Below are 27,419 nucleotides of genomic sequence, written 5' to 3' on the forward strand. Positions count from 1 at the left end.
AATGTCTGCATGCTTTTGTTTTACTTCGCGCCGCAATAAGAAATATGTACTTGCGTTTCGTCTGCTTGTTCCCACGTCGTGCAGTCGCGCACGCTGACACCCGAACTATTACATTTTCTACCGTATTCCAGCGCGGGATCCTGCTCTGTAATCCGCTTTTGTCTGCCTCATTATTCGTGTAGCGTAGACTTATACCGATAGTCAGGTGTCCTGGTGCACAGCGCACAAAATCATGCGCTGCGCGAAAGGAGACAATAAGAACAGCTCGCACGCGACGCTGCCAGCAGAAGTGTGCCGCACCGCAAAAGAGCGAAGAGACAGAAATGAAGGCGGGGCCCGTGACGTAACTTCACTAATGGAGAACGCAGGGAAGGAATTTCGATTGCAGAGGCTAGATGGGCAAGTGGAGAGAGTGTTTATGTTTGCGGTGAAGCTCGCCTCCTGAAATCATGGGTTCACGACACTGGAATATTTACATGTCGGCTTTTAATGAGCCTATTTGAAACATTTTCGCGGTAGAACGCTCTCTAGAGGAAAAGTAACAACTTCCAGCGCACAATCGAAATTTGCTATGGGGCCTGGTGAGGGGCGCTTTAAGACTCATTTTAACTCGGCATTTAAACCTGGACCTGTGACCGCTATACCTGGTGTAGTTTCACAAGCTTATGTCGTCTCAAACATGCCCAAAGCGTGGCGAAAAAAAATTAATAAAAAGGGTGGTAGCATCAAGCTTCCTCGTCGAGATTCTCAGTGGGATAACTTCTTCGCAGGGCCCTTAAAATCAAAGCGTAATTGTCTGAGAGGTACTTTATAATTCTAGTCACTGAGTCACGATGTGACAACGTCGTCGTTACGGTAAACTTGCGCTGGTAATGATTGCAAGATTCCTCTGAGTATCAGGCCATAATATATTACTCTCTTTATGAACGAAGCGACTAGCAAAATTGCACGTTTAGTTTACATGCTATCGGTATTCAGCTGCCGCTCACAAGGGCTGCTTCAATTTATCAGTCTATTAGCATAAGATGCGCTAAACTGCACTGGTATCACCATCAGACTTTTGACGTGACAAATTGAGGCTTGCAGCAAACAACCACTGACGTACAAAGCATGCAGTCAACGTCCTCGCCACGGGGTCACTGTGGCTTGTATAAATTCTTGCTCCAAGGACCACTTCATTCAATGTGTCCTAGGTGCACGACTGTCTCTAACGCAGAATTTCGTATCACACAGTCGGCGACACCGGCACATATTGACGAACATTGCCAGTGGAGAGCTTCGTATATTTTTCTGGCACACGGTGGTGCCCGTGGCGTCACGACACTATCGCAACATGTGACACGCAACCAAAATCGTCCCTGCAGTGTGTCTTTCGGCCTCGCTCGCGCCACCGCTGCTGGCCACCGAGGCTGTCTGCGTTCACCTGGGAAACACGTAGGCAGCCGGCTCCAGCAGCGTCAGGGGTCACACTTGCCTCGAGGACGGGCACAAATGGCCCAGGGCATCGGCGCCCGCGGCTCCAGCCAGCGGCCGCCCCGGGCCCCAGAGTGCCGCGTCTTCCAGCGGCACATCTCCGGTGAGTTGGTGGTGGTGGTGGTGGTGGTGCGGAGGGAAGCCGCCGACGCTACCGGTGCCAGATGGTGCAACTAATGCGTCCTCCGCGCACGGCTCGGCGTCGTCCTTGGAGCAGCCCACGACCTCGGTCATGAAGGCGATGTACATGATGGCTAGGCGGAGCGTCTCGATGCGGGACAGCCGCTTCTCGTATGCGAACGTCGGTACCTGCAAAATGAGCGGGACAATTACCACGTGGGGCTCAACATAAGCGGCGATTGGAAAAAACGAAACTGAGAAAGACGCCGGCGTACTTATTCGATCGTACAGTAGGAGCGGAATGCTATCGATTGCCAATGCTGTTTACGATGTTAGTGTTCATAGTGGCAGTATTGCATCTCCCTTCTTCCCTACTCTTCGTAATGCGAAGACGACACGTTTTATTTTATAAAATGTTGTCGATATTCGAGAGGGGGGTTGACGCCAGACATCGAAGTGTCAAAAGAACAAAAGAAATGTTAAAATCAGCGAAATAAAGCGACAGAAAAAGAAAGAAAAACACAATTTATATTAAATAGCTATCGAACGGAAACATCAGTTTCCTATCAAATCCTGACCAAAATTCAGTGCCCTTCCACTCTGTAAAGAAGGATGACCAGCGAAGCTGTGAATGTGGGCCACCTAATGGCGACCTGCGTGCTTCGCCGCGGGTCCACCGGGGATTGCACTGTCTACGGGATAGGCCCACGTTTGAGGAGTGCTTAAAGCCTGCTTCACCTCAGCCGTGGGTTAGCCCGGTGTTGCACTATGTTCGGGATCGGCTCCGAGTGCGAGGATTCGTTCGACAGATCAGCGATGTAGCTCCGTTTCACAAGCGAGAGACATTGCTCGGACGCTGAGCAAGTAGTACAGTCTATAAAATGTATGACTGCGCACTTTTAGATGGTACGTCGGTTGCTGCGGGTCGTGCTCATACGTGTAAACACTTGCTACGCTACAGCTATTTCGCACGGAGTTAATTTTGCCACGAAGCACACGCACGTACATTTTTCTTGCTTACTGTAACTTACGCACTACTTTTTGACCGGCAGTGTGTGAAGTCACTTCAGCACTCACAGAATGGCATGCTAATTCTGAAAAGTTATGCCACGAACTTTTTTCGCTATTCAAAATTAACAGTTTTGTGTTGACTGAGGTCTTCTGGTAAATTTAGAAAGGCAGGTCTCGTATGAGCAAGCCTGTAAGTCGTGATTCTGAAAACAGCACAGCTGCTCGCTAGGCGGTTTCGAGGCCCACAGTATTGTTGCTATATTTACTGGCAGTGTTGCTTCTTGTGCGCACGTTGGATGTCTTTCAAAGTTCTGCATTGGCGTTTCTCAAATGTTAACGTATGTCATGAGTTATGTGCTTTCATGGACTTGTTTCTCTGAATTTGGCGCGGTCTTGTGTGTATATTTACAAATTTCACCAGTAACCTCTGCATGTGAAAGACCTTCACGCAAACTCACGTTATACCCCCTTTTTATGCTGCCGTTGCTCCTCGAAAAAACTCCGTCCAGTGCTACACTCTAAAAAGAGTTTACACCCTTTGAATCGTATCTTTACATACAACAATTAATGTAATCTGTCTTGTCCGCATTTCCTTTCTTTAACGCTGCGAGCCTGCTACTTCAGAGTAATGAACGGCTTGCGCGTTATCAGCATGACATAGCAATGCTGTCTGGAAAGTAGCGGGAGCGGCGTTTTCAAGAAGAAAAACGCACGGAAGGCAGATGACGATTATCGTTGTGTCGCAGATATACACCCCAAAGGTTGTAAACTTTTCTTAGAGTGTGGTAAAAAAAAATTATGGGCACTTTGCTGAGCTAAACTGCGATAGGCAAAAGCCTATCTATGACTTCCTCTGTTGCTGTTGTCTGAACTGTTCTCTGAACGGACGCTGCGGTGGCCGTGAGCATGCGATGTAATCACAGCCATATGGCTTCAAGGTTTGGCGCCGATGTGCCCGCACCCCAACGCGCATGTCCGCGCTCTCCCACGCACCCAATCTCACAGCGCTACTTGCATGGCGCCTCCTCTCCTTGCTCCCCTCGCCGGTGATCACCGCTTTCCTGCGTCCACCACGGAATGCGCCTGGACACTCATGGGCCACTAAAGGCTTATGCCTGAAAAATAAACACGAAAGAAAAATATACTCCCATGTCTCCACGCAAACGTTCCGCTCGCAGTGAGTAAAAATTCTGCTCCGATCATACGGTGTATAAAAATTGGAGGACGCTTAAGCTTCGTCTTCAAGAGTGGAACGCGACAGCGTTCCCGTCGACCCGCCAAGGGGTGTAAGACAATGGGCTACGGCGCAGCGACTACACGCCCCGCATCGGACGCGGTGGGCGTCGAGCAACGCAGCGTTCGGCGCGGCAACGAAATGTGCGCCTGAGCAAGTGACGCACGCATGAGCCTTAGAAACAGCTCGGTTCTAAGGCAACACCGCATTCACTAGAGGCGCTTTTGTGCCGCTTTGAAGCATCGAACTCGTGGCTCAGTGGTAGCGTCTCCGTCTCACACTCCGGATACCCTGGTTCGATTCCCACCCAGCCCATCTTGCAAGTTGTTTTTTATTCATGAAGTGCCTGCTGGCATTTATCGCTCACGGCCAACGCCGCCGACGCCGACACTGACGACACCGGCTTTTCTGCGACACGAGCTCCTTAACGCTGTCGCGTTAATAAACTCCCAACCGGGGGGTTGCTAGAAGACAAGCATGCTCCCACCTGGTAGTTATTTCCGTTTTTCAGTTATGAACTTCACGTGCAAAAGTTAGCGCGTGTTCATTCGGCCTTACCAAGGCGCAGTTAGAACGAAGGCGAGAGCTTGCGCGGGCAACGAACGCGCGGATAACACAGGCTTGCGAGAGCGAGGTTGATTTGGTGTCGCGGCGATGTCTCTCGCCTCCCGCAACACCTGGCGCGCTATTGCGCTGCTACAGGCGCCGGAGCCATCTCTTTCGCTCAATGAACCATTTGACGCTTTCGCATGCAAAGAAAGAAAAAACGTATGCCAGGCTTAGCTTGGTTAAGCCAAGAATGCGTTGCATATTGCGCGAGTTGGGGCCCAGCTTTTCCTCCGGCTGTCGTGACGTCACGTCACGTGGTTGCGCTAAAGGTCAATGGCGGCTGCCCGGCTGCGCCCAAGGGCTGAACTGAGTGATTGCAATATGCAACGCATAAAAATAGAAGCAACCTAATAACAAACATAGCAAACTTAAAGGAGAATAGACCCACATATGAGACGTGCAGCAATGAACAATGGCTCATACCCTCAATGGTGGCTGCCCGGCCGCGCCCAAGCGCTGAACTGAGTGATTGCAATATGCAACGCATAAAAATAGAAGCAACCTAATAACAAACATAGCAAACTTAAAGGAGAATAGACCCACATATGAGACGTGCAGCAATGAACAATGGCTCATACCCTCAATGGTGGCTGCCCGGCCGCGCCCAAGCGCTGAACTGAGTGATTGCAATATGCAACGCATAAAAATAGAAGCAACCTAATAACAAACATAGCAAACTTAAAAGAGAATAGACCCACATATGAGACGTGCAGCAATGAACAATGGCTCATACCCTCAATGGTGGCTGCCCGGCTGCGCCCAAGGGCTGAACTGAGTGATTGCAATATGCAACGCATAAAAATAGAAGCAACCTAATAACAAACATAGCAAACTTAAAGGAGAATAGACCCACATATGAGACGTGCAGCAATGAACAATGGCTCATACCCTCAATGGTGGCTGCCCGGCTGCGCCCAAGGGCTGAACTGAGTGATTGCAATATGCAACGCATAAAAATAGAAGCAACCTAATAACAAACATAGCAAACTTAAAAGAAAATAGACCCACATATGAGACGTGCAGCAATGAACAATGGCTCATACCCTCAATGGTGGCTGCCCGGCCGCGCCCAAGCGCTGAACTGAGTGATTGCAATATGCAACGCATAAAAATAGAAGCAACCTAATAACAAACATAGCAAACTTAAAAGAGAATAGACCCACATATGAGACGTGCAGCAATGAACAATGGCTCATACCCTCAATGGTGGCTGCCCGGCCGCGCCCAAGGGCTGAACTGAGTGATTGCAATATGCAACGCATAAAAATAGAAGCAACCTAATAACAAACATAGCAAACTTAAAGGAGAATAGACCCACATATGAGACGTGCAGCAATGAACAATGGCTCATACCCTCAATGGTGGCTGCCCGGCTGCGCCCAAGGGCTGAACTGAGTGATTGCAATATGCAACGCATAAAAATAGAAGCAACCTAATAACAAACATAGCAAACTTAAAAGAGAATAGACCCACATATGAGACGTGCAGCAATGAACAATGGCTCATACCCTCAATGGTGGCTGCCCGGCCGCGCCCAAGCGCTGAACTGAGTGATTGCAATATGCAACGCACACAAAAAAAAACGCCACGGCAAAAGCGGTGCGTACACTTCTAAAGGACACAGTGTGCATAATGCCTTAGTGAACTTGGGGACTGCAACGCAAACGTCCGTGTGTCCGCCGCCAAAAAGAATGGGGGCTATACTCCGCTTCATAGATAAGGTGCAACGCTGTGGAAGCTACACAAGTAATGCTGTCTCCAGATTTTATCACTCCGCGCGTTCTACCTGTGTTTCGCTGCGCGCCAGCGGTGTTTGCTGGCGTGAGCATGCCCGTGAGGCTTCCGCGACGGACGGCAAGTAAAAAGAACGAAAAGTAAATTGATACGAAAAAAACGTATTAGCAATCTAATGATAATAATAATATTTGAGGTTTTACGTGCCAAAACCACTTTCTGATTATGAGGCACGCCGTAGTGGAGGACTCCGGAAATTTCGACCACCTGGGGTTCTTTAACGTGCACCTAAATCTAAGCACACGGGTGTTTTCGCATTTCGCCCCCATCGATAGCAATCTAATGAGTGCATGCTGTTTGTTTCTAAGGGTAAATTATATTCTCCATTCAGAACTGACCTTATATAAAGAACATTTTCACAATAATCGGTCAAAAGACACCGAACTGTTTCTAGGTACGAACGCAGCCACTGTAAAATGTATTTCCAGCCTCCACAGTGTGGCACCTCGTGTATGAATGAGGTTGAGTATAATGAAAATACCTTTTGCATGGTCACCGAAAACACAAGAAACCTAGAAGCAGTTTGAGAAAAATTCTCAGTTGTAAGCGCTGGTGACAACAAAGAAAATTACAAATATTCTTTATTCCGAAAGCAGCAAATATATTAGGGTCGAAGCCAAGTTGAATTGCGGGACCAGTAAGGTCAAACTATAAAGTCGGCACACGGCCATAACATTTACCTTGCATTTACCAGAAATGCAGCTTGCCATGGAAAGCTCATATTCTGGATGTTAACCTTCGTCACTTCTTTACCGAGCAAATCTGCCTGGAATGAGCACAACTCCCAACAGTGAGAGACGGAATAGCTGCAGCAACCAGAAATGATGAGGTCAAAAGATCGGCGCACTCGTTCATGAAAATGTATCGTGGCCGAGGCATCAAGATGAACTGCGGCGTGTTATTCGGCATCAGAGTACAAGACAATTGGACGAATTCGCACTGCTCAGGAAACGTTAAGCTCAGCCAAACTCAGAGGGGCTTGGTCGCTCTGAATACTCAGACAAAATGTGGGACTATCATTTGCATTTACAGGTATTTTGTGTACAATTACGCACTGATTGCATATTTTGTAAAAATTATTTTGAGCCACATTTTTTTTCTGAGTGTCCATTGGGCTGAGCAGCTGATCCTCGCAACAACGGCCGCTCGGCGTCGAACCACGCAATTACAAACAGAGTGCCGAACCGCAACTTGATTCGTTCCAGTTTTCGTTCCCGTTCGTCACACATTGGCAAGTTTCGCTTCTACCAGGTGGTAAAAATGAATCCCGGATCAACCCCCCCCCGCCCCCCTGCGACCACGGCGTGTTTCATATTCACGTACCGTATGTGCCGTACGTGCCAATCACGCGCCGTATGTGCGAGTGGAAGCAGGCAAGGGCAGCCGGTGATCGCTGATCCATCTGGCGCGCGCGAGGGAGGAAGGCGGAGAGCAAACGAGCCGTCTTCCGTCGCGCGACAGGCCGTGCGGGGATGGCAGAGAGGGAGGGGGCCGCGTTGGGCTCCTGCAGCAACAGCGTATTTCACAACAGAGCTGAAGGGGCACTGGCGATTGCGGCTCAATCTCGCGCGCGGAACGGGGGGAAAGTGAGGAGGCAGCCTGTGAGGAGAAGGGGGAAGGGCAAGCGGGCAGGGGTTTGTTCTCCACCAGCTACTACGCACTTTTCGCGGCGGTGGGCGGTCGCGCACGCCGTATCTCGAAAGCGATCTACAAGCGACTAATACCCTTGTGCGTGATGTTTTCTCGCCGCCGTCTGCGTTGAAGCGATAGACAATACGAAGGGCACTTCGCTCGCTGCTACTGCCGCGCTTGTTCACGCCAGCTTTTTGACAGCGTATATCCGTGGTCATCGAGTGGGATGCGTTCATGTTTGCCTGTGGGCGCTGACACAGGCTCGTTAACTCAGTTAGTAAGCGAATAAGGTTATGCGGCAGGTAAAACTACTGTCCTTACTTCGTATAACTGTCTCCAACGTGCTGTCGCAATCAATCCTTCGCTTTTAGAGTGGAACTTCGACTTCTTTTTCTTGGTTTTGGGTGGACTTACGGTTGAACTTCTTGTAGTTAATGCAGATAAATAATAAAAAAGAACACGTACAGAACACGACGCCCAGTAGATAATCACAGTGTCTTGGCTTTTCGCAACGCAGGATATTACCTTCAGTTTCAGCAGCATTGCATTCCGCGTTTCTATTTAACTTCTATACAAGGTGTCCCACATAACTTGAAGCAAGAATTTAAAATGATAGGGGCGTCGGAACCGAACGCATACAATTCGCAATAGCCTCTAGTTACTAAGACATTTTTTTGTTTTCTCCATAACTCACTAAGTAAGGTCAGTTACCCATTTTTTGATTATTGGCTGAGGACCCCAGGTATGAAGCGCAGATTTGTAGAACACCTACTGAAACGATCGATCGAGTTGTTTCCTTCACGATACGTCCCACGTAGCCCTTTTTTTTCCGGGTTGCAAAGAAAGCCAGGGAAATATGAAAGAAAGCCACGTGACGGAGCGCTTCCGCAGTGGTATTGTGCTGCTCTCAAGCGTGCGTTCGCTGAACAAGGTCGGCTGCATCGTGACAGGCGTTCTTTTATCTCATCGGCAGCGGTCGGCCAGCAGCATGCATTTTTACCGTCATCCAGTTGTTTGCCGCTATTCTCTGTATTGCAACGGCCCTTTTTAATACGTTTTTAAAGAAAACACTGTTTTATTCGTTGAAGCATAAATTAACTGGAACACCAATGCATATCGTCGGACACTTTGAAAATTGATGTCTTGAAACTGATGAGAATTCCTGAGAATTCGTACCACGAGAATACGCCTTGCGAGCTCACCGGCTATAATTATTAGATTGAAACAGTGGCCGTAAATGTAATAATTAAAAAGTCCATTATCGAACTTTAATTGTTTGACGAAATATTTGGATTTCTCGTTGAAGTAATGGCCGCATATTGCGTAGTTTAGATCGTGGTTTAGAATTGTGTTATCTGCCAGAGGCAGTTTTTATAGTTTTGGTGCAGTTAAAAATAAAGGACCATGTATATCACCAGGGTTGCCGGACCGTATCCCGCGTGTGGCGGCTGCATTTGTATGCCGAAATTGGTGCATGGTGCCGAAATTCCAAAACACGCGTATTCCGCAGATTGGGTACGTTTACGCACGCAAAGTGATCAAAATTAATCCGGAGTCCCCCACTATAACTTCATAACCATATCGTGGTTTTGTCACAGAAAACTTGAGAACTGAACTCAGTGTACCACCCGAACACATAAGATAGGGAGCGGTGAAAGCAAAATGGGAGGAATTAGACGCACATTCACAGTGACGTCTCCGATCCCCTGTTATAGGCAAAAGTGAGCGACGGCATGAGTGTGCATGCCTCGCAGAATTTACGCATGAGTTTAGATAACGAGCGTGACTAAGCTGCGAGGCTAATAAACGAAATCGGGTGACTTGACGTGCCATGTGAGCGTGATCGATGAATTCATGAGCGTACTCAGTTGCAACACGTAGCACAGAAGGGAGGATGGTGTCAAACGGCAATGTGGTGTCGCGACCATACAAAAGATCAAAGGGTTAATATCCTGCAGTGTCACGTCGGGACGAGTTTTACGCGAACGTCATGTAGGCCAGCGTGGCATCCCCGTCGCGGTGATTGTGGGAGACGTACAGGCGCCGACAAATGTGGTATACTCCACGCAGCGGGAGCCGGAGCAACGGCAAACTGCATCGCAACGCCATTTACAGGCAGCATCTGGGATCGAGACAGCCAATGGGTGCCCTTTATTATCTGCAAGCGTGTCGCTTGACTCGTGTCGATGTTTCGTGCTTCAGCTCGCCAAAATGCCGAGCGACACCGCTGCAGCAGCAATCTGCGTGGAGTATACCACTTTTGTCGGCGCCTGTACATCGACAGCATCTATGTGATGGTTCGGTTGAGACATTCCGTAACACAGTTCGTTTGTGGGTGGTAGGCGGTGGACAGCTTGTGCTCAGAGCGGAGGATGGCGTCAACAACTCGAGACAAGGACGAGCGGCCGCGGTCTGTAAGTAACTGTCGAGGTGAACCGTGCTGGAGAATGACGTGAAGGAGAAAATCGGCGACGTCTGTTGCGCAACTAGTCGGCAACGCCTTTGTTATCGCGTAGCGTGTCACGTAATCAGTAGCGACGGCGATCCACTTATTCCCTCTAGTCGTCGTTGGAAAAGGGCCAAGCAGGCCTACGCGAAAGAACGGTTCAAAGGGAGCTTCAGTTGGATGGAGTCGTCCGACAGGTGGCAGGGAAGGGTTCTTCCGGCGCTGACACAATTCGCAAGTTGCGACATAACGACACACAGAGCGGTAGAGACCCGGCCAGAAGAACCGGATTTGTAGGCGTCCGTATGTACGCAAAATTCCAAGGTGTCCCGCCGTCCGTGCATCGTGAAGTTGGTCGAGAGCGATGGATCGCGGATGACGAGGAAGGACAAAAAGCAATTTAGGGCCATCAGGGTTGATATTGCGGCGGTAGATGATGCCGTCATGCAGCACGAACAGGCGGCACATGCCGTCGGTGCGGCCAGATTGCACTCCGGCGATGATGGACTGTAAGGATGCGTCGCGTTGTTGTTCAGCGCGCCTGTCGGTTATGTCAGTCAAAGCCATCACGCAGGTCACCGGAACATGCGCAGCAGGATCATAGGGATACACGGAGTGGCGAGAGAGACAATCAGCGTCCTTCTGGAGGCGTCCAGGCTTGTAATTGACAATAATGAAAATTCTTGGAGCCGCAAAGACCAGCGACCAAGCCGTCCGTCCCGGACGGAAGACAGCCAGCAGACCAGCGGTCTGTAACGACCGAAAACGTGCGGCCGTACAAATATGGCCAGAACATGGCGACAGCCCAAACTGAAGCCAACTATACTCCCAGTCGGTGATGGAGTAATTTCTCTCGGCAAGTGAGAGCGGTTAGTGTAAGCTATCAGCACTCGGCACCATTCTGTTTTTGGGCGAGAATAGCGCCGATGCCATGGGCGCTTGCTTCAGTGTGGACTTCGGTCGGTGCAGATGGGTCAAACTGGGCAAGTATGAGAGCGGTGTTCAGAAACCCGATGAGAGCGGCGAAAAAGTGAGTCTGCTCTGGGCATGTGCAAAAGTCAGGTGAGGTGCAATTATTTTCGCGAAGTCATCCGTTAAGGAACCAGAGCTGTGAGGTGCCATTGGCGCTAATAAATCACTCTAGGCATTCATGCAGACTCTCAATGTCAAGTTCAGAATTACTAGAAACGCTGGCCAAGAACATGCCAGCCGGAATCACTTGAGGGCACAGGCTGAAATTCAGAAGCGGTATAACAGCGTCGTTATTAGTGACCCAGACCAGCGTATGTGGAACAGCGACGTGCCGGTTCAAAAGCACGTCGATGATGGGGTAAAGCACATATTCACCGTCAGAAACCTGTGGCTGCACGGTCAAAGTGACTTAAGTAACTGCCTCGGATGGCAGACACAAATCGTGAAGCGGGCACAAGAGCGGTGGGGCGATGCTCGGAGCATCAGCGAGTTGAGGCAGTTCTAAGTGAAGAACGCCGGTCGCGCATTCGATGAGAGAGGAATGAGAGGATAAAAGGTTCAATCCAAGGATAACGTCGTGAATGCAGTTGTTGATCACAGCAAAGAGAACATAAGTAGGGTGGCCGGCTATACTTAAACGCGCAGTACACATTCCAAGAACAACCAGCACGCCACCGTCGGCCACACAAAGCACTCGGGCAGCTGCTGGAGTGAGGACCATCTTTAAACATCTACGTATGCTAGCACTCTTCCCAGATACGTGAGCCCCTGTGTCGACGATTGCTTGGACAGGTACGCCGTCTATTTTAACGTCAATTACACTCCTCCGTGTGGGCCCAGACAAAGGATTTGCTGCAGTAGTCGGCAATTGAGCACCACCTCCGATGGCTGCATTTCCTAGTTTTCCGAAAGGGTGCGGTCAAAAGCCACACGCGACGAAAGGCGACGTGGCTGCGGCGAACGGGAGGATGGACGACAGGTGTGCGGTGAACGAGACTGGTGTCCGCGCGGCGATGGTGAGCTACTGTGCCAAGAGTTCCTAGCAGAGTTGTCGGCGCTGTTCGACTCGGCGGTGGGCGAAACATTGCGGGCATTTCCATCAAAACGGCTCAAGTTGCCCGGCGTGCGAGGTGTTGAGGGTCACGAGTTGCGACAGTATCGGGCGACATGACCAATGCGGCGACAGGTGAAGCACAGCGGTTGGTAGTCCGCAGTTCTCCACTCAGTCGGGTTGCGATAACGCGGAGAGGAGCTTCGGGGTGGAGGGAAAAGAGCAGAAGGGCGTTCGTTAGCTCTGGGATTCGCCACAGCACCAACAGAATGTAAACCATTGTTTTCAAGTTCCTGGCGATCGATGGCTTGTAGGAGGAGAACTGAAAAAGTGAAAGCATCAGACCTACACTCTAAGCCGAAAACGGGGAAAAGGGGACTAACGGCAGTCGTTGGACCTTTGGATCAACGGTTAATCCACCGTGCGTGCCGTGTGCAGAGGCAAAGTGTCGTGCGCAAATTTGTGGGACTAAATGTTCGTCCTTGCAAGGTAACGGTCGACGGTGGGCATCAACGGCACAATTTAGTCCTCTGACTTTAGTCCCTTTAGAGAGGGGGGCTCCGTGTCCTCCCCCTCCTCCCTGCCTCGACGGGGTGGCAGCGGGTCATAAAACACTGTCGCTCTGCTGCCATCCCGCCCACACGAAGGTCAACAGGCTTTCGCCATTGGCTAACATTTTGGCGGGAATCGGGCCCTGCTTGCGTGCACTCCGGGTAAGCGCGCGCAAGTCGGGTCCCGGGGAGACCACATCGGGGCGTCTGAAGGTGCGTACGTGTTCCTCTCTGCCGGCGGCGGCCCCCTTTGTCCGCCGCCGGCCGATGGCTACTTCGGCTCATCGGGGTCCCGGCGGGCGCGCGCGCACACTTCCGTCGTCTCGATGTCCTGAGGCAGCGTCTGCCGATCATGCCCCCGTCTGTTCGTCTGTCATTTCTTTCTCGGCTTTTGTTCTCGATTGCCGCAAGGCGTTCATGCGCCGTCTGGGCCGGCAACCGGATACAAGAGGCCGAGACGAGGCATACGGTCGGTTTCTGAGGGAGCTCGCGCGTCCCTTTTCGCCTATAGGCATTCCAGGAGGAAGGCGACGGCCCGTGTTCTGCTCGGGCTACGTGACCCTTTGAAGAAAAAGCCAACCTATTCGAACGCACTAGGCCGGAGTCACAAACAAAAAAAAACTGCAACATGTGCTGTGAACAAAGAGTACCGAGCGCCGTTGAGTCCCCTGCCCGGACCCATATGGGTGACAACACCCGATAGAAAACAAAATAAATAAATAAAATGACACGTGCAAACGATTTGCCTGCTTCGCATGGAGGGTTTGTCGAGAACAACGAGAGGGAGAGTGCGGCACCGTCGTAGACATCGCAAATTGGCAGTGCGTGTCGTCTGCTAGGAAAGTGTCGTCTGTTAGGAAAACAAGTTGTGGGGCTCGCGCGACGGCCGCGCGCCGCATTTGGTACGAAATTGCTGTTCTGTCAACAGGCTTTGACGCTGAAATGTCGCACTCACGTACGGTCTCTTCCCAAGAGAATGCACCGCAACGCAACACGGCAGCCCGTTTTAAAGAAGATGAAAGGAGCCTGCCGACGACACTCCTGAACGGCTACAAGCATATTGTGGAATGCAAGAAAACTTACGTCGCGTCGTTGACCAAGAAGAATCAGACATGGAAAGAAATAGCAAAACATTTGAGTGCCAACCACGGGATTACGCGGCGCGATCACCTGCAACTGAAAAAATGCTGGACCAACTTGAAGCAAAAGCGGAAAGAGGAAGCTGCGGAAGAAAAGGGAAAGCGCCACAAAACTGGTAAGCGCACATGTTCTGCATGACTGACTTATTTGGGCTACTTTTTATTATGTGTAGTCACAGGAGATAAGAAAATACGCTCGCAATCAATCTTTCCGCGACTGCGGGAAGCGCACCAGTACCAGCGCGGGTGCTTCGCGATGAGCAGAGTCACCTTTCCTACTGCGCGGCACACTGTTGACTGAGGAATGCGGACCGGACCTCCGGTGACTGTTTGAAACGTGCCAGCGCCGTAAAACATCACAGCCATCAGCAACTGCAGCATAGGAGGCACACAGTCGGTCCTCTATTGTCCCAGCTTACCCGGATAGGCAACGTAGCGAGAAGTCGCACGGCGTTCTTCATGAATCTGTAGCGACCGAGGAATTGTTCGTCGTCTTACAGCTCCATCGAATTCCCTCGGTCACGTAGAGTGGGTCGCGGAATTTTCGGCAAGGGCTGCGCCTCTGAAAATGCTGTATCCATGGCGTAGCAAGCAAACTCGAAAGCAGCTAACCTCCGCGCGACGTCCGTTCGGGAGGCTGCCATGTTGGAATAACACACGAAGTCAGTTTCAAGCTAGCCCGGGAGCAGACTTCAAACTTGAGCGGACTTCGACGCAGCCAAGTCGTTCCCAAGTCGTCCGCAAGATCAAGCACGATTTACGACGCGCGGCGAAGCTGTCTTGAGACTGCCAGAAGTCAAGTTCGAGCCAAGTTAGATCTCTGCATTCGGGGGTTGTAGAGTGCTTCTAACTTATATTTGACTGTGACTGCTCCTGACTTAATTTCATTTTCATGATTTTACTCTGGCTATGACACGTTTCATCTGCTGTATACTTTGGAGTTGTTTTATTTTGTTTGAACTGCTGCATATTTTCAGTCAATTTTTTTATCTTCTGTATCTATATGTCATTACTGTATACCAAGGACTTGGCATTTGTATGCTAGTATTCCTTTTTTTGTTTTGTTAATTGTGGCTCAAGATGATGGTGGCAATATGTAATCAAAAATAAACATGGGTTACTTGAGTTCGATCATTGTTTTTGCTTGAAAAGCTATGGCAACCTGGAATCATTGGAAAAGTGATTTCGGACTAACTGGGAAGGACTAAAAGTTGCTCCTGCAGTTACTCCCTGTGGACTAACCTTAACAGACTAACTGTTGGTCCTCTAGGGACTAACTGGGAAGGACTAAAAGTTGCTCCTGCAGTTACTCCCTGTGGACTAACCTTAACAGACTAACCGTTGATTCTCTAGGGACTAACTGGGAGGGTCTAAAAGTTGCCCTCACTTTTAGTCTGCAGTAGTTGCTCCCCCAGTTAGGCCGCTGCATTTGCTCCCGCAGTTAGTCCAAAATTGGTTCAAAATCTGTGGCAGGTCATTTAGTCCCCCAAGAGACTAACAGCCATACCCGTTTTAGTCCTTTTTGGCTTAGAGTGTACGTGAATAGAAAGCTGCGGGCGTTATCGCATCCAGTTCACGTCGAACGATTCGCACCATGTCCTCTGATGGCGACGCATGCTGCTGTGTGGGTTCTGCACACAGGTCGACGTTGTGGTAGTATTCGGAAGTCTGGCGAATGGTTGGAAGACGCGTCGGCTTTTGGTCTGCCCGAATTGTCGGCACTCTTTAATGATAGCATCAACTACAGAGCAGCTCTGGCACATGAGCAGATTCAACGCGTCGTTAACAATGCCCTTCAGCACGTGCCCGGCTTTCTCAGCTTCTATTATGTCGCGATCAGCTTTAGGACAAAGTGCCAGCACGTCCTGGATGTACGAGACATAGGACTCCGCGGGGGATTGGGCACGGGAGGCCATTTCCTGCTTTACGACAATTTTATGGCCGGCTGGTTCGCCAAACGCTGTCAATTTCTTTGTGCATTGGTCCCAGCTAGCTATAGCTTGTCTTCGGGGTTTTCGTACCACACCTTTTCCGTGTGTCTTACGTAGAGGAACAGGTTAGCTAGCATAAGCGTAGGGTCCCATCTGTTGATTCCGCTTAAGCAGCCGTACATAACCACCCACTCTTCAAGGTCGGCGCCATCGGTCCCGCAGAATGTTCCGGGATCCCTGGGTTGCACAGCCACAACCGAAGGTGACAGCGACGTAGCTCGCGACGATGACGTTTGAGGCGGCAACGACGTTGATCCCGCGTGCTCAGCGTCATTCATGGTGCGGGCGGTGATGCGACGTCCACTGCGGCGCTCCGATTCCAGCCGTGGTGCCCCGCACCCCTCACGACTACATTACGGGGGTGTTGGGAGTATAGATAGATTGTATTTACAATATATATACAAATATGAGTCAGAGTACTTAAGATGGCTCACCACCAACAACACGCAGCAGCCAGCGTCTCGCGATCTTCTTCCTCCCTCTTTTTTCATCCTTCTGTAACAGTATTACTAACTATATCACCCGCGAATTTCCTAATTTCATCTCTCCACCTATAGTATTTTCTCGTACGTCCTCGATTGCGTTTTCCTTCTCTTGGTATCCGTTCTGTAACCCTAATGGGCCAACGGTTATCTAACCAGCGCGTTACATGACCTGCCCAGCTCCATTCTTCCTCTTGATGTCAATTAGAATTATTTCTATACCCATTTGCTCTCTGATCCAAACCGCTCTCTTTCTGTCGCTTAACGTTATGCCTAGCAATCTTCGTTCCATCGCTCTTTGCGCAGTCCTTAAGTTGTTCTCAAGTTTCTTTGACAGTCTCCAAGTTTCTGCCCTATATGTCCACACTGGTAAAATGCACTGATTCTAGACCTTCCTTTTCAATGATAATGGTAAGCTCCCAGTCAGGAGCTGGCAATGTCTGCCGTATGCGATCCAACTAATTTTTGTTCTGTGAATTTCCTTCTCAATAATAATAATAATAATATTTGGGGTTTTACGTGCCAAAACCACTTTCTGATTATGAGGCACGCCGTAGTGGAGGACTCCGGAAATTTTGACCACCTGGGGTTCTTTAACGTGCACCTAAATCTAAGCACACGGGTGTTTTCGCATATCGTTCCCATCGACATGCGGCCGCCGTGGCCGGGATTCGATCCCGCGACCTCGTGCTCAGCAGCCGAACACCATAGCCACTGAGCAACCACGGCGGGTGAATTTCCTTCTCATGATCACGGTTCCCTGTGATCAATTTACCCTAGGTAAACGTACTCCTTCACAGACTCTAGAGGCCGACTGGCAATCTTGAACTCTTGTTCTTTTGCCCGGCTATTTTTCATTATCTTTGTCTTCTGCATATTAATCTTCAACCCCACTCCACTCTCTTTGTTAAGGTCCTCAATCATTTGTTGTGACTCGTCTGCATTGTAGCTGAATAGAACAATGTCATCGGCAACCCGAAGGTTTCTTAAATATTCGCCGTCGATCTTTACTCCTAAGCCTTGCCAGTTTAATAGCTCGAATACTTATAACCACGCAGTGAATAGCATTGTAAAGATTGTGTCTCCCTGTCTGACCCTTTTCTTCATAGGTATCTTCCTGCTTTTCTTGTGTAGAATTTAGGTAGCTGCAGAACCTCTGTAGATATTTTCCAAGGTCCTTACGCAAGCGTTCTGTACTCCTTGATTACGTAATGCCTCTATGACTGCTGGTATCCGCAGCTGCCGGGGACTGAGGGTCATTGGATAATTGAGTTAGCCATTTAGGAGGGGGTGGCCGAATACTGTACCAGGGAGGCAAATTCCTGATCTGGTGAGAAATTGTTTTATTGAAGTTTTGTGTGCCCTGCTAATTTGGTTGTACCTGCATTCGTATATAGCCCCACTCGCTCTCGGCATCTTCTGCCGGTGACAGGCGTCACTCCAAGCCTGCAGTTGTGCACTGGAGGAGGTGAATTCCAAGCTCACCATCATTAAAAAAATACTTACAGCGGTATTTGAACTTCCAACAATGGCAACCGAGCATTCGCCATAGCTCCGTCAGATAATCCCGCAGGCGAGGAGGCTACCTTATCGCAGACAAGTACAGCACCGAGGGCCCTATACGTGCCTAAAAACTTATTTGATTTGTCCGCGATAGAAGTGGTTTCCTCACCGCGATGGATAACTCAATATAGAGCGATTTGTAATCGGTTCCAGCCTCGTAGTTCTGGAGTCGCACATGCAAATTTGACACGGCGTAGTATTGCTGAATGGTTCCCACATCGTGGTTTCGGAGTCACTCGTACGCATGCGGCCATGAACGCGGCTAGATATGCGATACATTTTCGGCGAACTAGAACAATACTTAAATGTAGCGTGAAAAAAGAAAAGAAAGTGAGAAGAAATATAAAAAAAAAACTTTCAGCGCTTACCGGGAATTCACTACACACTAAACATTTTAACACCCTTAAGGGTGTAAATCAGTTTGTCGCCAGACGAACACCCTAAGGGTGCTGTTGTCTACACCCTACAGTTGGGGTGCCACTATAGCACCCTAAAGGAAGGGTGTCCAGCAAAATAAATTTAGGGTGTAAGGGTGCTCGTCCAAATTAACACCCATCTGTGTGGGTGTTGGAAGGGTGTACACCCTTTTATTTCTAGCGTGTATGGAAGGCAGATTCGGCAGTACACGCCTTCAATTACTACTATGTACAGCGATCCACGCACTACTATTGCGTGTGCCAGAAGGTTCAAGTTCAGCTACCAAACGCACTGTCGAACAGCCGGCCTTGAAGCTTCGATGGGCATACACAACACCTATACGTGTGGATCACATTACATATTAGTAATTCAAGGTGTATATTGGAAAACCTGTCTTCGCTGCACAAGTACAACCTAGCGAACTTGACACTTTTGAGCATGTATATCAACACCAAGGTTATCACGATTTCCATTTCCAAATAACATGCAACACAGACTGGTAAGATATAGGCTGCATTTTCAAGAAAACTCAAATATATTTATTGCATGCTGCAATACAGAGTACAACATATACATAAATCACATGAAATATAAACATGCACAATCGCCAAACACATCGGTAAGTACAAGAACATGTACATTCCCCACAAAGGTACCTAAAACATATGTATTGATCAAATCTGTTATTAGAGAAGAAACTATGTATAGCGGCACTGAAAGAGCTTGGGTTGATTCGCAGTGTTTTGGGCCACATAAAGGACTGAATTTTTAGTATTAGGCTCCAGTGAACGAAAATTCAAGTTTTGATGCCTTAAAAAAAGGCATATTGCAAAGGTGAATTAGGGAAGCAATTGAAATGCAGAGCAAACGCACAAGAAAGACACCTGTAATTTTGTACACTAATGTAATCACAAAGCATTATGAAAAGTTTGGAAAGTCGATGTAAAGCATAACTGGCCAACATTTTTCAGACTGAAACAATACTTTCCAAACATAGACATGCTTTAAGTGAGGTTTATGCCAGGAGCCTTATTGCTAATTGTCTATTTCCAACAAGATTACTTGAGCACAAAAAATACGTAGAATTTTTTAGTGCCTACATAGTTTGTCCTCTTTTGTGAAACGAGAGTTCTCTGGGCTAAAGGTGCTGTGTAGCGGTTTTTCTAACTACAATACCAGTTTCTATAAATTTTTGTTTTGTAACTCTAAGGCACTGGTACATATACAATATGTAGTTTGAAAATAGGTTCTTTTCTTACTATAAATCAAAAGAGTGCAGATTCCACATCTACTAGTGCCTGGGTGCAAAGTGCAGTAGGAGGCCTGATAAAAACAAACCACTGTTTTAACGATTTTGCTGAGCACAAAATGTGGACAGTGTTTTAAAATACATAGTAAATTTCTAAATTATTTGCGCTTAGATGCAGTAATTCAAGATTAAGGCATGCTATAGCATGTGAGCATGCAAATTAGCAAATATGGTTTAATAAGTTAGCCATACTCTGGTTACTAAAAGAACACAGGCATAGGCATTCATGCAAAAGTTCAAGTTAAATATCAGACTTAACATTTGCCAGCAAATGGTCGTATCAAACATTATAATTATACTGAACAAGGGTAGTTTCTTGGGATAGTTTGCAATTAATGAGATAAAATTACGTACAGCTTGAATGACAAGAACTGCGAGAGATGACAGACTGCGCTGACTTTCAACAATATTTAATTACGTTGCCACATCATGTGTATTTGCACAAAAGCAGGCATGCGCAGAATATGAGTCACAAGGGGTGTCTAACAGCAAGTGACTGTACTAAGAACATCGTCCTTTGAAAAAAATAAACATTAGAATTTCTATCTGTTGAGATACAAGACTTCACTAGGGGTCAGCACGATAGAGGGGTCACTAACGCACACACTAACCAGTTTTCTAGTGAAATCTGCTTCTATAGTTTCCCGGATGACCTGTGTCTCGCTAAAGCTTCCGTGCCTTCAAAGAGGGGCACGCAGCCGCAGTCCCAGCAATGGATGCTGAAGTGACCTTGAACAGTGTTATGGACGTTGTTATCGTGCTCTCCTAAATGATTGTTTAGGCGCCTGCCTGTCTGTCCAACAAAGTCAAATGAGATATTGTAAAGCTTTGCCTCTTTAACAGCCTCAATAAATCTTGCTCACACGAAATGCAACATAGCATTGCTGCACAGGCTGATTGCCTTTCTTGGGTTGGCTACCCTTTGGCCTTAATTTCAGCCATAGCAGAACAGCTTCTGAAGTGCACAAAACATGATGAGCGCACTCGGTCAAGGAACCAGCCGGTTGAAAGACACAGGTTTGCAGTGCTACCGTATGTTCATGATGTCTCCCATAGGCTAAAAAAGATTAGGGAACCTGCAGAAATCACAGTCCTTTTCTCAGCCCCGGAAAAGCTGGCAAGGCTCTGTAAGTGTGTAAACGCGCCTAAATCACGTCAGAGTTGTTGCTCTGCCGGGGACAGAAAACGTTTTGCGATGTGTGCAACGAATGTGGTTTCCCAAATTCCCATTTTGAGGCAGTAAATATATTGGACAGATAGGCAGGTGCCTAAATGATCGTTTAAGAGAGCACTATAACAACGTCAATAACACTGTTCAAGGCCACTTGGGCATTCATTGCCGGGACTGCGGCTGCATGCCCCTCTTTAAGATACGGAAGTTTTAGCGAGACACAGCTCACCCGGTAAATTATTGAAGCTGATTTCACCAGAAAAGTGGGTAGTGTGTGCGTTAGTGCCCCCTCTATCACGCTGACCCCTAGTGAAATTTTGTATCTAAACAGATAGAAATTGTGTTTTTTTTTTTCAAGTGACCATGTTCTTTTTACAATGACTTGCTGTTAGAACACCCCTTGTGACTGGCTTTCATTTTCTGCGCATGACCCCTCTGTGTATACACACACGATGTGGCAACGCAATAAAATATTGTTGAAAGTCAGTGGAGTGTGTCTCTCGCAGTCCTTGTCCTTCACGCTGTAAGTCATTTTTTATACTGAACAGCCAATATTGATTCAAAATGAGAAAAATATAGTACACATCTGAGCTGCAAAAATGCAAGTGATGCAGCAAATGGCCTTTAGCTTTCCAAAAGAAAAAGAAATGTTCACGGTTAACCACGAGGTGCAGGGACTCCATTCTCTGAGCATCTTGACCAATAAATGCAGCGCATGGCATTGCTGGAATCTTGCATCCTGCATTAGCAAAATAAGAAGAGAATCATGAGAATTCAGTCCGTGCAATGATACATGTACTTTGCGGAAAATTTGATAAAGCAACAAGCTCCTCAAAGTAACAAACTTAATTAATGTGACTGGGTAGAATGCACCCCTCAGGCAACTGGGCAAGACAGTGAAAGGTCGGAGAGGTTTCTATTTTGCAAATTAAGGAATTGCATGTTACTGTGAATGCTAAACCACTATGTCATTGTGAACACAAGGCACATACAGCAGCAAAAACATAAATTTACAGTAGCCTTTTCACCATAGAAAAAAAGGGTGAATAAAGTTTAAAGACTACCAATGACATCTCTCAACAACAGACATTTGTCCAAGAGTGTGTATGTGACCTTAATACAAAATTGACATTATGAAATCTGCAATATATCTGCATTACACTTTATAAGTACTGCAGGTGAGAAGCTTACGGGATATGGCACATTAAGAGCGAAATGCACAAGGCATTAAAAAATGACCGTTTTTACACAACATTATTACACTAGGAGACAAAGAGAACTGTTTTACAGAGAGTGCACACAAAATGAAAATGAGGGAATCCCCACTGGCATTCTCATTTGCCCTGCAATACATGTATCCAGCCCAACAATATCCAACTCTCCAATGCAGTTTATTAGACACTTTCTGCATCCTAAAATTTATCGTGTATTTCTTATTTACTAATTTAGTAAGAATGGGCATTTTGGCATACTTTTCTCAAAAATTTAGCATGTGTTGTCAACTATTTTTCTTAGAGCACGCCCCCTTCTTTCAATGGGTTAGCTTGGCAATGCACTGACAAGTAGTATTCCCTTATTTAAACTTATGATCCTTCCTCATGCTCCCACTTCATGCTAAACTGTGATGCCACTCCGATGCAGTTTATGTTAATCTGTGACTATTTACATGGTCATTCTTTCTGTAGCCTCTCAACTAGAGCCTGAAATTTCTTGTCTCCTAGAACAATCGTCTTTCTTGCCCAAAACATATTGCACGGTTACCCCTCATAGGGGATGGGGGGGGGGACTGTATACGAGTTTTCACATATTCAATGAACCTCAGAGACACAACCATTTCTCATCCTGTGTTGCTACTACCCGCATGAGTCACAATGGCTGTATATTGGCTACCTGCCCTCTCTCGCTTAAAAGTACATTTTGCATGTGTAAAATAACCACAAGCATCACATTTCATTGAATGAGTGCTCCTGTGCATGTTTTTATTTCCGTCCTGTAATGGCTAAGTTCAACATGGTCAAGTTGTTTGAAAACTGTCTAGCCTCAACCAATACTTTGTGCAGTTTCAAAATTATGATACATTCATTTTTCAAAACTTGTCCCAAATTAAGCACGAGACATTTTCATGATAAATGAGGTAAGGTAATCAGGTCAGAGACTATGATAGGCCTGCTATATCCTGCAAAACTATGTGAAATGAAATATACTTGCAATTTTCATGAGCAGCTAGCTCAGTACAATTAGGCACATTACCTGCGGAAACGTTTGTTTAACGCTCCCGAGAGGTCCTGGTTTCTTGTAACTTCTTCAAATCCCTTGCAGTCTAGATTGCAATCCGGTGCATTTTGATTTTGATACTGTATTCAAAATAAAAACAGCTGAAATTTTAAGGTTTTGATAATTATATGGGAATAAATTAAAGGTAGAAGAGTGTAATGCAATGAGCAAATAACAAGCTCATTGCAGAGAGTAAACAAATATTTCTTTCCTGCAAATAAATTGGTAGCAGGAAGGTCATACGAAATTAGCAGTGAATGCACAATAAAGAATATGATGCTACAATGCCCCGGCATTCTGTGAATATTCTTGCACAAAGAAAATCCTCATTATGGAAGACCATCAAGAAAATGCAAATGTATACTTTGGATCAGCAGTCATACCTGCAGTATGCACTGTACCATCGGCAATATTTACAACCACAGACAACTGCACATCATATCAAGCTTAGGCGGCCAAGGAGCCTGAGTTTTAAATTATAACTTGACTTATTATATTACCTACACAACTATATCTACTTACAATGTTGTCTTCTCAACCGCTTTCAAGAAGACATTAACCATCTGTCTGAAGGCGAACGCAAGTGGCTTGCTCTTGATGGGGCGCGCCAAGGCTGGGCATTGTGAAATTGCTGCTACCATCTGCATGACCTGCGAGAAACGACGCTCTAAGTACAAGATAAACAAATGCTATTAGAGCAAAAGACAAGATCATTGGCAATGAGCGTCGTTTTGGTTTGCACGAGAAAAGCCAAGAATATGGACTTTGTGCTGCTTACTGAAGAAGAAGCAAGCCTCCTTCCAGATGTTGCAGTCATGCATTAAGATTGTCACACAGCTGCATGCTTGTATGCTGCTGTCGCCAGTATGCTTTGAAGTTTATTATTTCACGTTAAATTGATTATTGTGTTTTCTTGCCAATTCTTGGTAAACAGACCAGCAATGAAATAGCTCACTTACACACATACTCCCTTTTGAGGAGAGAATTCACACACGCACGCATGCATGGGCGCACACACGCACACGCACACAATTGCTTCTACCACATGAGCAGCTTCCTGTGCTTGACACACATTTTTTTATCCTGTGTCACTCCTACTGCTAAGGCATAAAAAATACTTTGTGTTACCAACCCCAAACTCCTCAACCTACACCTCCAGCCACTTTCTCGAGAGCCAGGACAAGCCTTCTAGCTTCCCCAGTGCTCCAAACTGTAGTTACGAATTTCAATAGGGCTATAGGCGACAGCTCTCGAAGGGCATGCAAATTACCCGGAGACCTAAAGCTTGTATATGATACCTCTAAAGCACAACCCTTCAAATTTTCAAAATTCATTAAAGCTCCTGAAGACAATTGCTATATACGTAGAACGTCTCGAATAACCTGCCGCTAACAATTTCAGCGGTTGTCTGCATCAAAAGAAATGTGGGCTAATGGGAAATCCACGTCTTTAAGATCGGAATTATTGTAATGGCGAAACACACTACCAGATTTCTTAATCATTTATTTATGCTCTGGATGTAACGTTCCTTTCACAATAAAAAACAAGGATATCGATTCATCAGGGCATGGGAGGAAAAAGGACGAAGCGCATACTTGGCGCCTTCCCACTGGTCCTCCCGAGAAACGGCGCCTCATACAGCAGTTGTCCAGGGTGGCTTGAAACCAAACTCGGCTTTCAGGCGGGAACACTCGCTGCACCAAATCGGAAGAGTTTTATTGCGAGTAAAACTCCACCGGCCTCATGCAATACATACGCACGCACACAAAATGCACCCACACGCACACACAAGTATACGCACTCTCAAAGCGCAGAAACAAAAGTGCGCACGCGCACATTGATGAACACAAGTAAGCACACATACATGCATGCAGGCAGACACGCTAACACGTGCACGCACACACAGCGACCCACAGACAACACACTCACAAAACACGTACGCACTACACACGCGCAAACACGCCGGCCCATACAAACCGGCATGTACTGAACGCACGCACGCACACGCGCACACACACATACACACACACACAGCGAGGCGAGCGCACGCACGCACACACACACAAAGCGAGCTGAGCTGAGCGCACACACAAATCAAGCCGAGCGCGAGCACGCGCACACGCACAGACAAAGCGAGCCGAAAAAATGCTGAAGGCGTCCGGCAAGCAGCAACAGCAGCACGCGACCGCATCAGGGAGAACCAATACCGCGCCGGTTCCTTCGAAAGGTGGCTAAGCCAGTCCTTCTTCTACGCGACGCAAAAGTGGTGGACCACATTTAACTGAAGTGCGAACGACCGTATTACAAGCAGCCGCGCTGAACGCACGAGAGAATCACACCAATGAACGTTCAAGCGCTGAGAAACAAAGCGTAACTATACAGGCGCACCACGCCCGATGTAGATTTGACAAACATTAGTCACACGGGACGCGATCGAGGTAGTTAACTTGCCCTAGTAGGAGTGCAGCTGCTCTTGCTCTTACATTAGCGAATTATGAATTATGCTACGAGATCACAGTGAGATATTTCTAAAGCGAACAAAACAAATACCAAATAAACGGGCACTTGCCTGAAAGTTTCCATCATGCCAGTACTACCGACCGGGCACGTTGCAACTTCTCGTTTCAGCCTTCGTGGATCCATCTTCCAGTGCGTACGAACGCTTTGCTTTGAAGTGGGGCACGAGTAATACACAAAGCATGGGCCACATCTTTTTCTACCCCGCGCGCAAAACTAATCACACGTTTAAAATTACTTCGCACATCGCGCGACGCGAACGCACGCGAAAACGAGCATGATGGCGCAGCTTCCGCCTTCCCGTCTTGCCGCGCGCCGAAGTGATGGTACAGCGTCGGCCGTCACTTCCGGTCGCTTTTCATTGGGCATGGGGCGGCCGCGCAAATTGAACGTTTATTCTGACAGGTTTGCTTGCTCGCATGGCCGCCTGTTTGCTGCTGCTTCGTTGTGGTCTCTAACTAGAGCGGTGAGGCGGATAGTTGCTACTACGTTTCGTGCCGGGCATATTATTTTGGGGTGGGGGGCGCAGTCTGTGCTGCATTACTGAGGGTACAGTACACAAATCGGGACCGTGAGCGAGACGATAGGCGCTCTTCTGCTGGTGCGATTAGATTATTCGCTGCGTCCGAACGAAGCAACTTTGCGAGGTCACAGCGTAGTTTCAGCGATATAATGGCTCGATAAAGACGCTCACATCTTGGTCGTGCGACAGCGACGCGTAAACTTTCATGAGGAGACTGAAGACTGCGTTTGCAAGTGCATATGCTCTGGATAAGAAATTACAGCTTTGACGACACCAGCCCTTAATATATAGGCTCTGCCTTACTAGCTGTATTTGAGGACTTAGAAAGCACTTAGAAAGCAGATCAGTAGTTTAGTGAACCTCTGAATGAATTAGGCAAGGTACGTGGAAATTCGGGTTTGAGAACTTCCAACGTGATCTCGCCTCTATAAGTCTTCTTTATGGATTCACCATGCAATTTGTACGTTGACGCCACTGTACAGCAGAGGCTCGTCCAACAGCACGTCCCTGTTTGTTCAGCAATGTATCCAAACAGCTTCTTCCATTTCACCACTTTTTGTTGGGCTATTAAGGGCACCGAAATATTAGTGCAGAATTGCGCAAGTTGCTCTCGTGTTTTCGCTCTGCTACTGCAGTTTTTCTAGAAGTGTTTAATTGCTTGTTAATATTCCTGTGAGCACGAAAAATAGTTATAATGGAATTGTTGTAAGGGCGTTCTTTTTCTGGATGATACATTTTTGGAGTGGCCGTCATGCCAGTAACATCAGAATCCTTGAAGAAATATCGACAGTCACTTAGGAATGGGAAAACTTAATCGCTTCACGCATCTACACTTGCAATTGTCACGTGACCATGAAACATTAGTTCATACATTGTCACGTGTTCTTCACAATTCTACCTTAATCTCCCGTAATCCACCGTGCTATAGTTTGTACGAACCTTAATGCAATTTATTCCACCCTTATTCACATTATTTACCCATAATTGCTCATACTTAACGTTGTTGTATTTACTACTTTCTGTATCACTACTGACGTCATACAAGACGGTGATGACTTCACATTTTATTTATTTATTATATACATTCAAGGCCTAGTAGGCACAACAGAAAGAAGTGGTGAAAATATGCAATAATTGCAA

General features: G+C 47.4%; 1 protein-coding gene and 1 long non-coding RNA gene across 3 annotated transcripts in view; both read right to left on the bottom strand.

Annotated features, from left to right (window-relative positions):
* Positions 1–466: 466 nt before the first annotated feature.
* LOC135907604 (pancreas transcription factor 1 subunit alpha-like) overlaps positions 467–27,419 on the bottom strand; it is a 29,458-nt gene continuing 2,505 nt past the window's right edge. The window contains exon 2 of the mRNA XM_065439284.1: positions 467–1,782. Within this exon, the coding sequence (XP_065295356.1) occupies positions 1,465–1,782 (318 nt within the window). The 3' untranslated portion in view covers positions 467–1,464. The remainder of the gene's footprint in view (positions 1,783–27,419) is intronic.
* Positions 21,315–26,026, bottom strand: LOC135907578 (uncharacterized). Of its 2 annotated transcripts, none has more exons than XR_010566060.2 (4): positions 25,809–26,026; positions 24,835–24,933; positions 23,762–23,889; positions 21,315–21,704 (listed from the first exon to the last, which is right to left on the bottom strand). It is a non-coding gene; the product is annotated as an uncharacterized lncRNA (long non-coding RNA). The 2 variants fall into 2 exon arrangements; XR_011511594.1 differs by having other exon boundaries at positions 24,835–24,929; positions 25,805–26,026.

This window comes from Dermacentor albipictus, chromosome 1 (assembly GCF_038994185.2).
Source record: "Dermacentor albipictus isolate Rhodes 1998 colony chromosome 1, USDA_Dalb.pri_finalv2, whole genome shotgun sequence".
NCBI lineage: Eukaryota > Metazoa > Arthropoda > Arachnida > Ixodida > Ixodidae > Dermacentor > Dermacentor albipictus.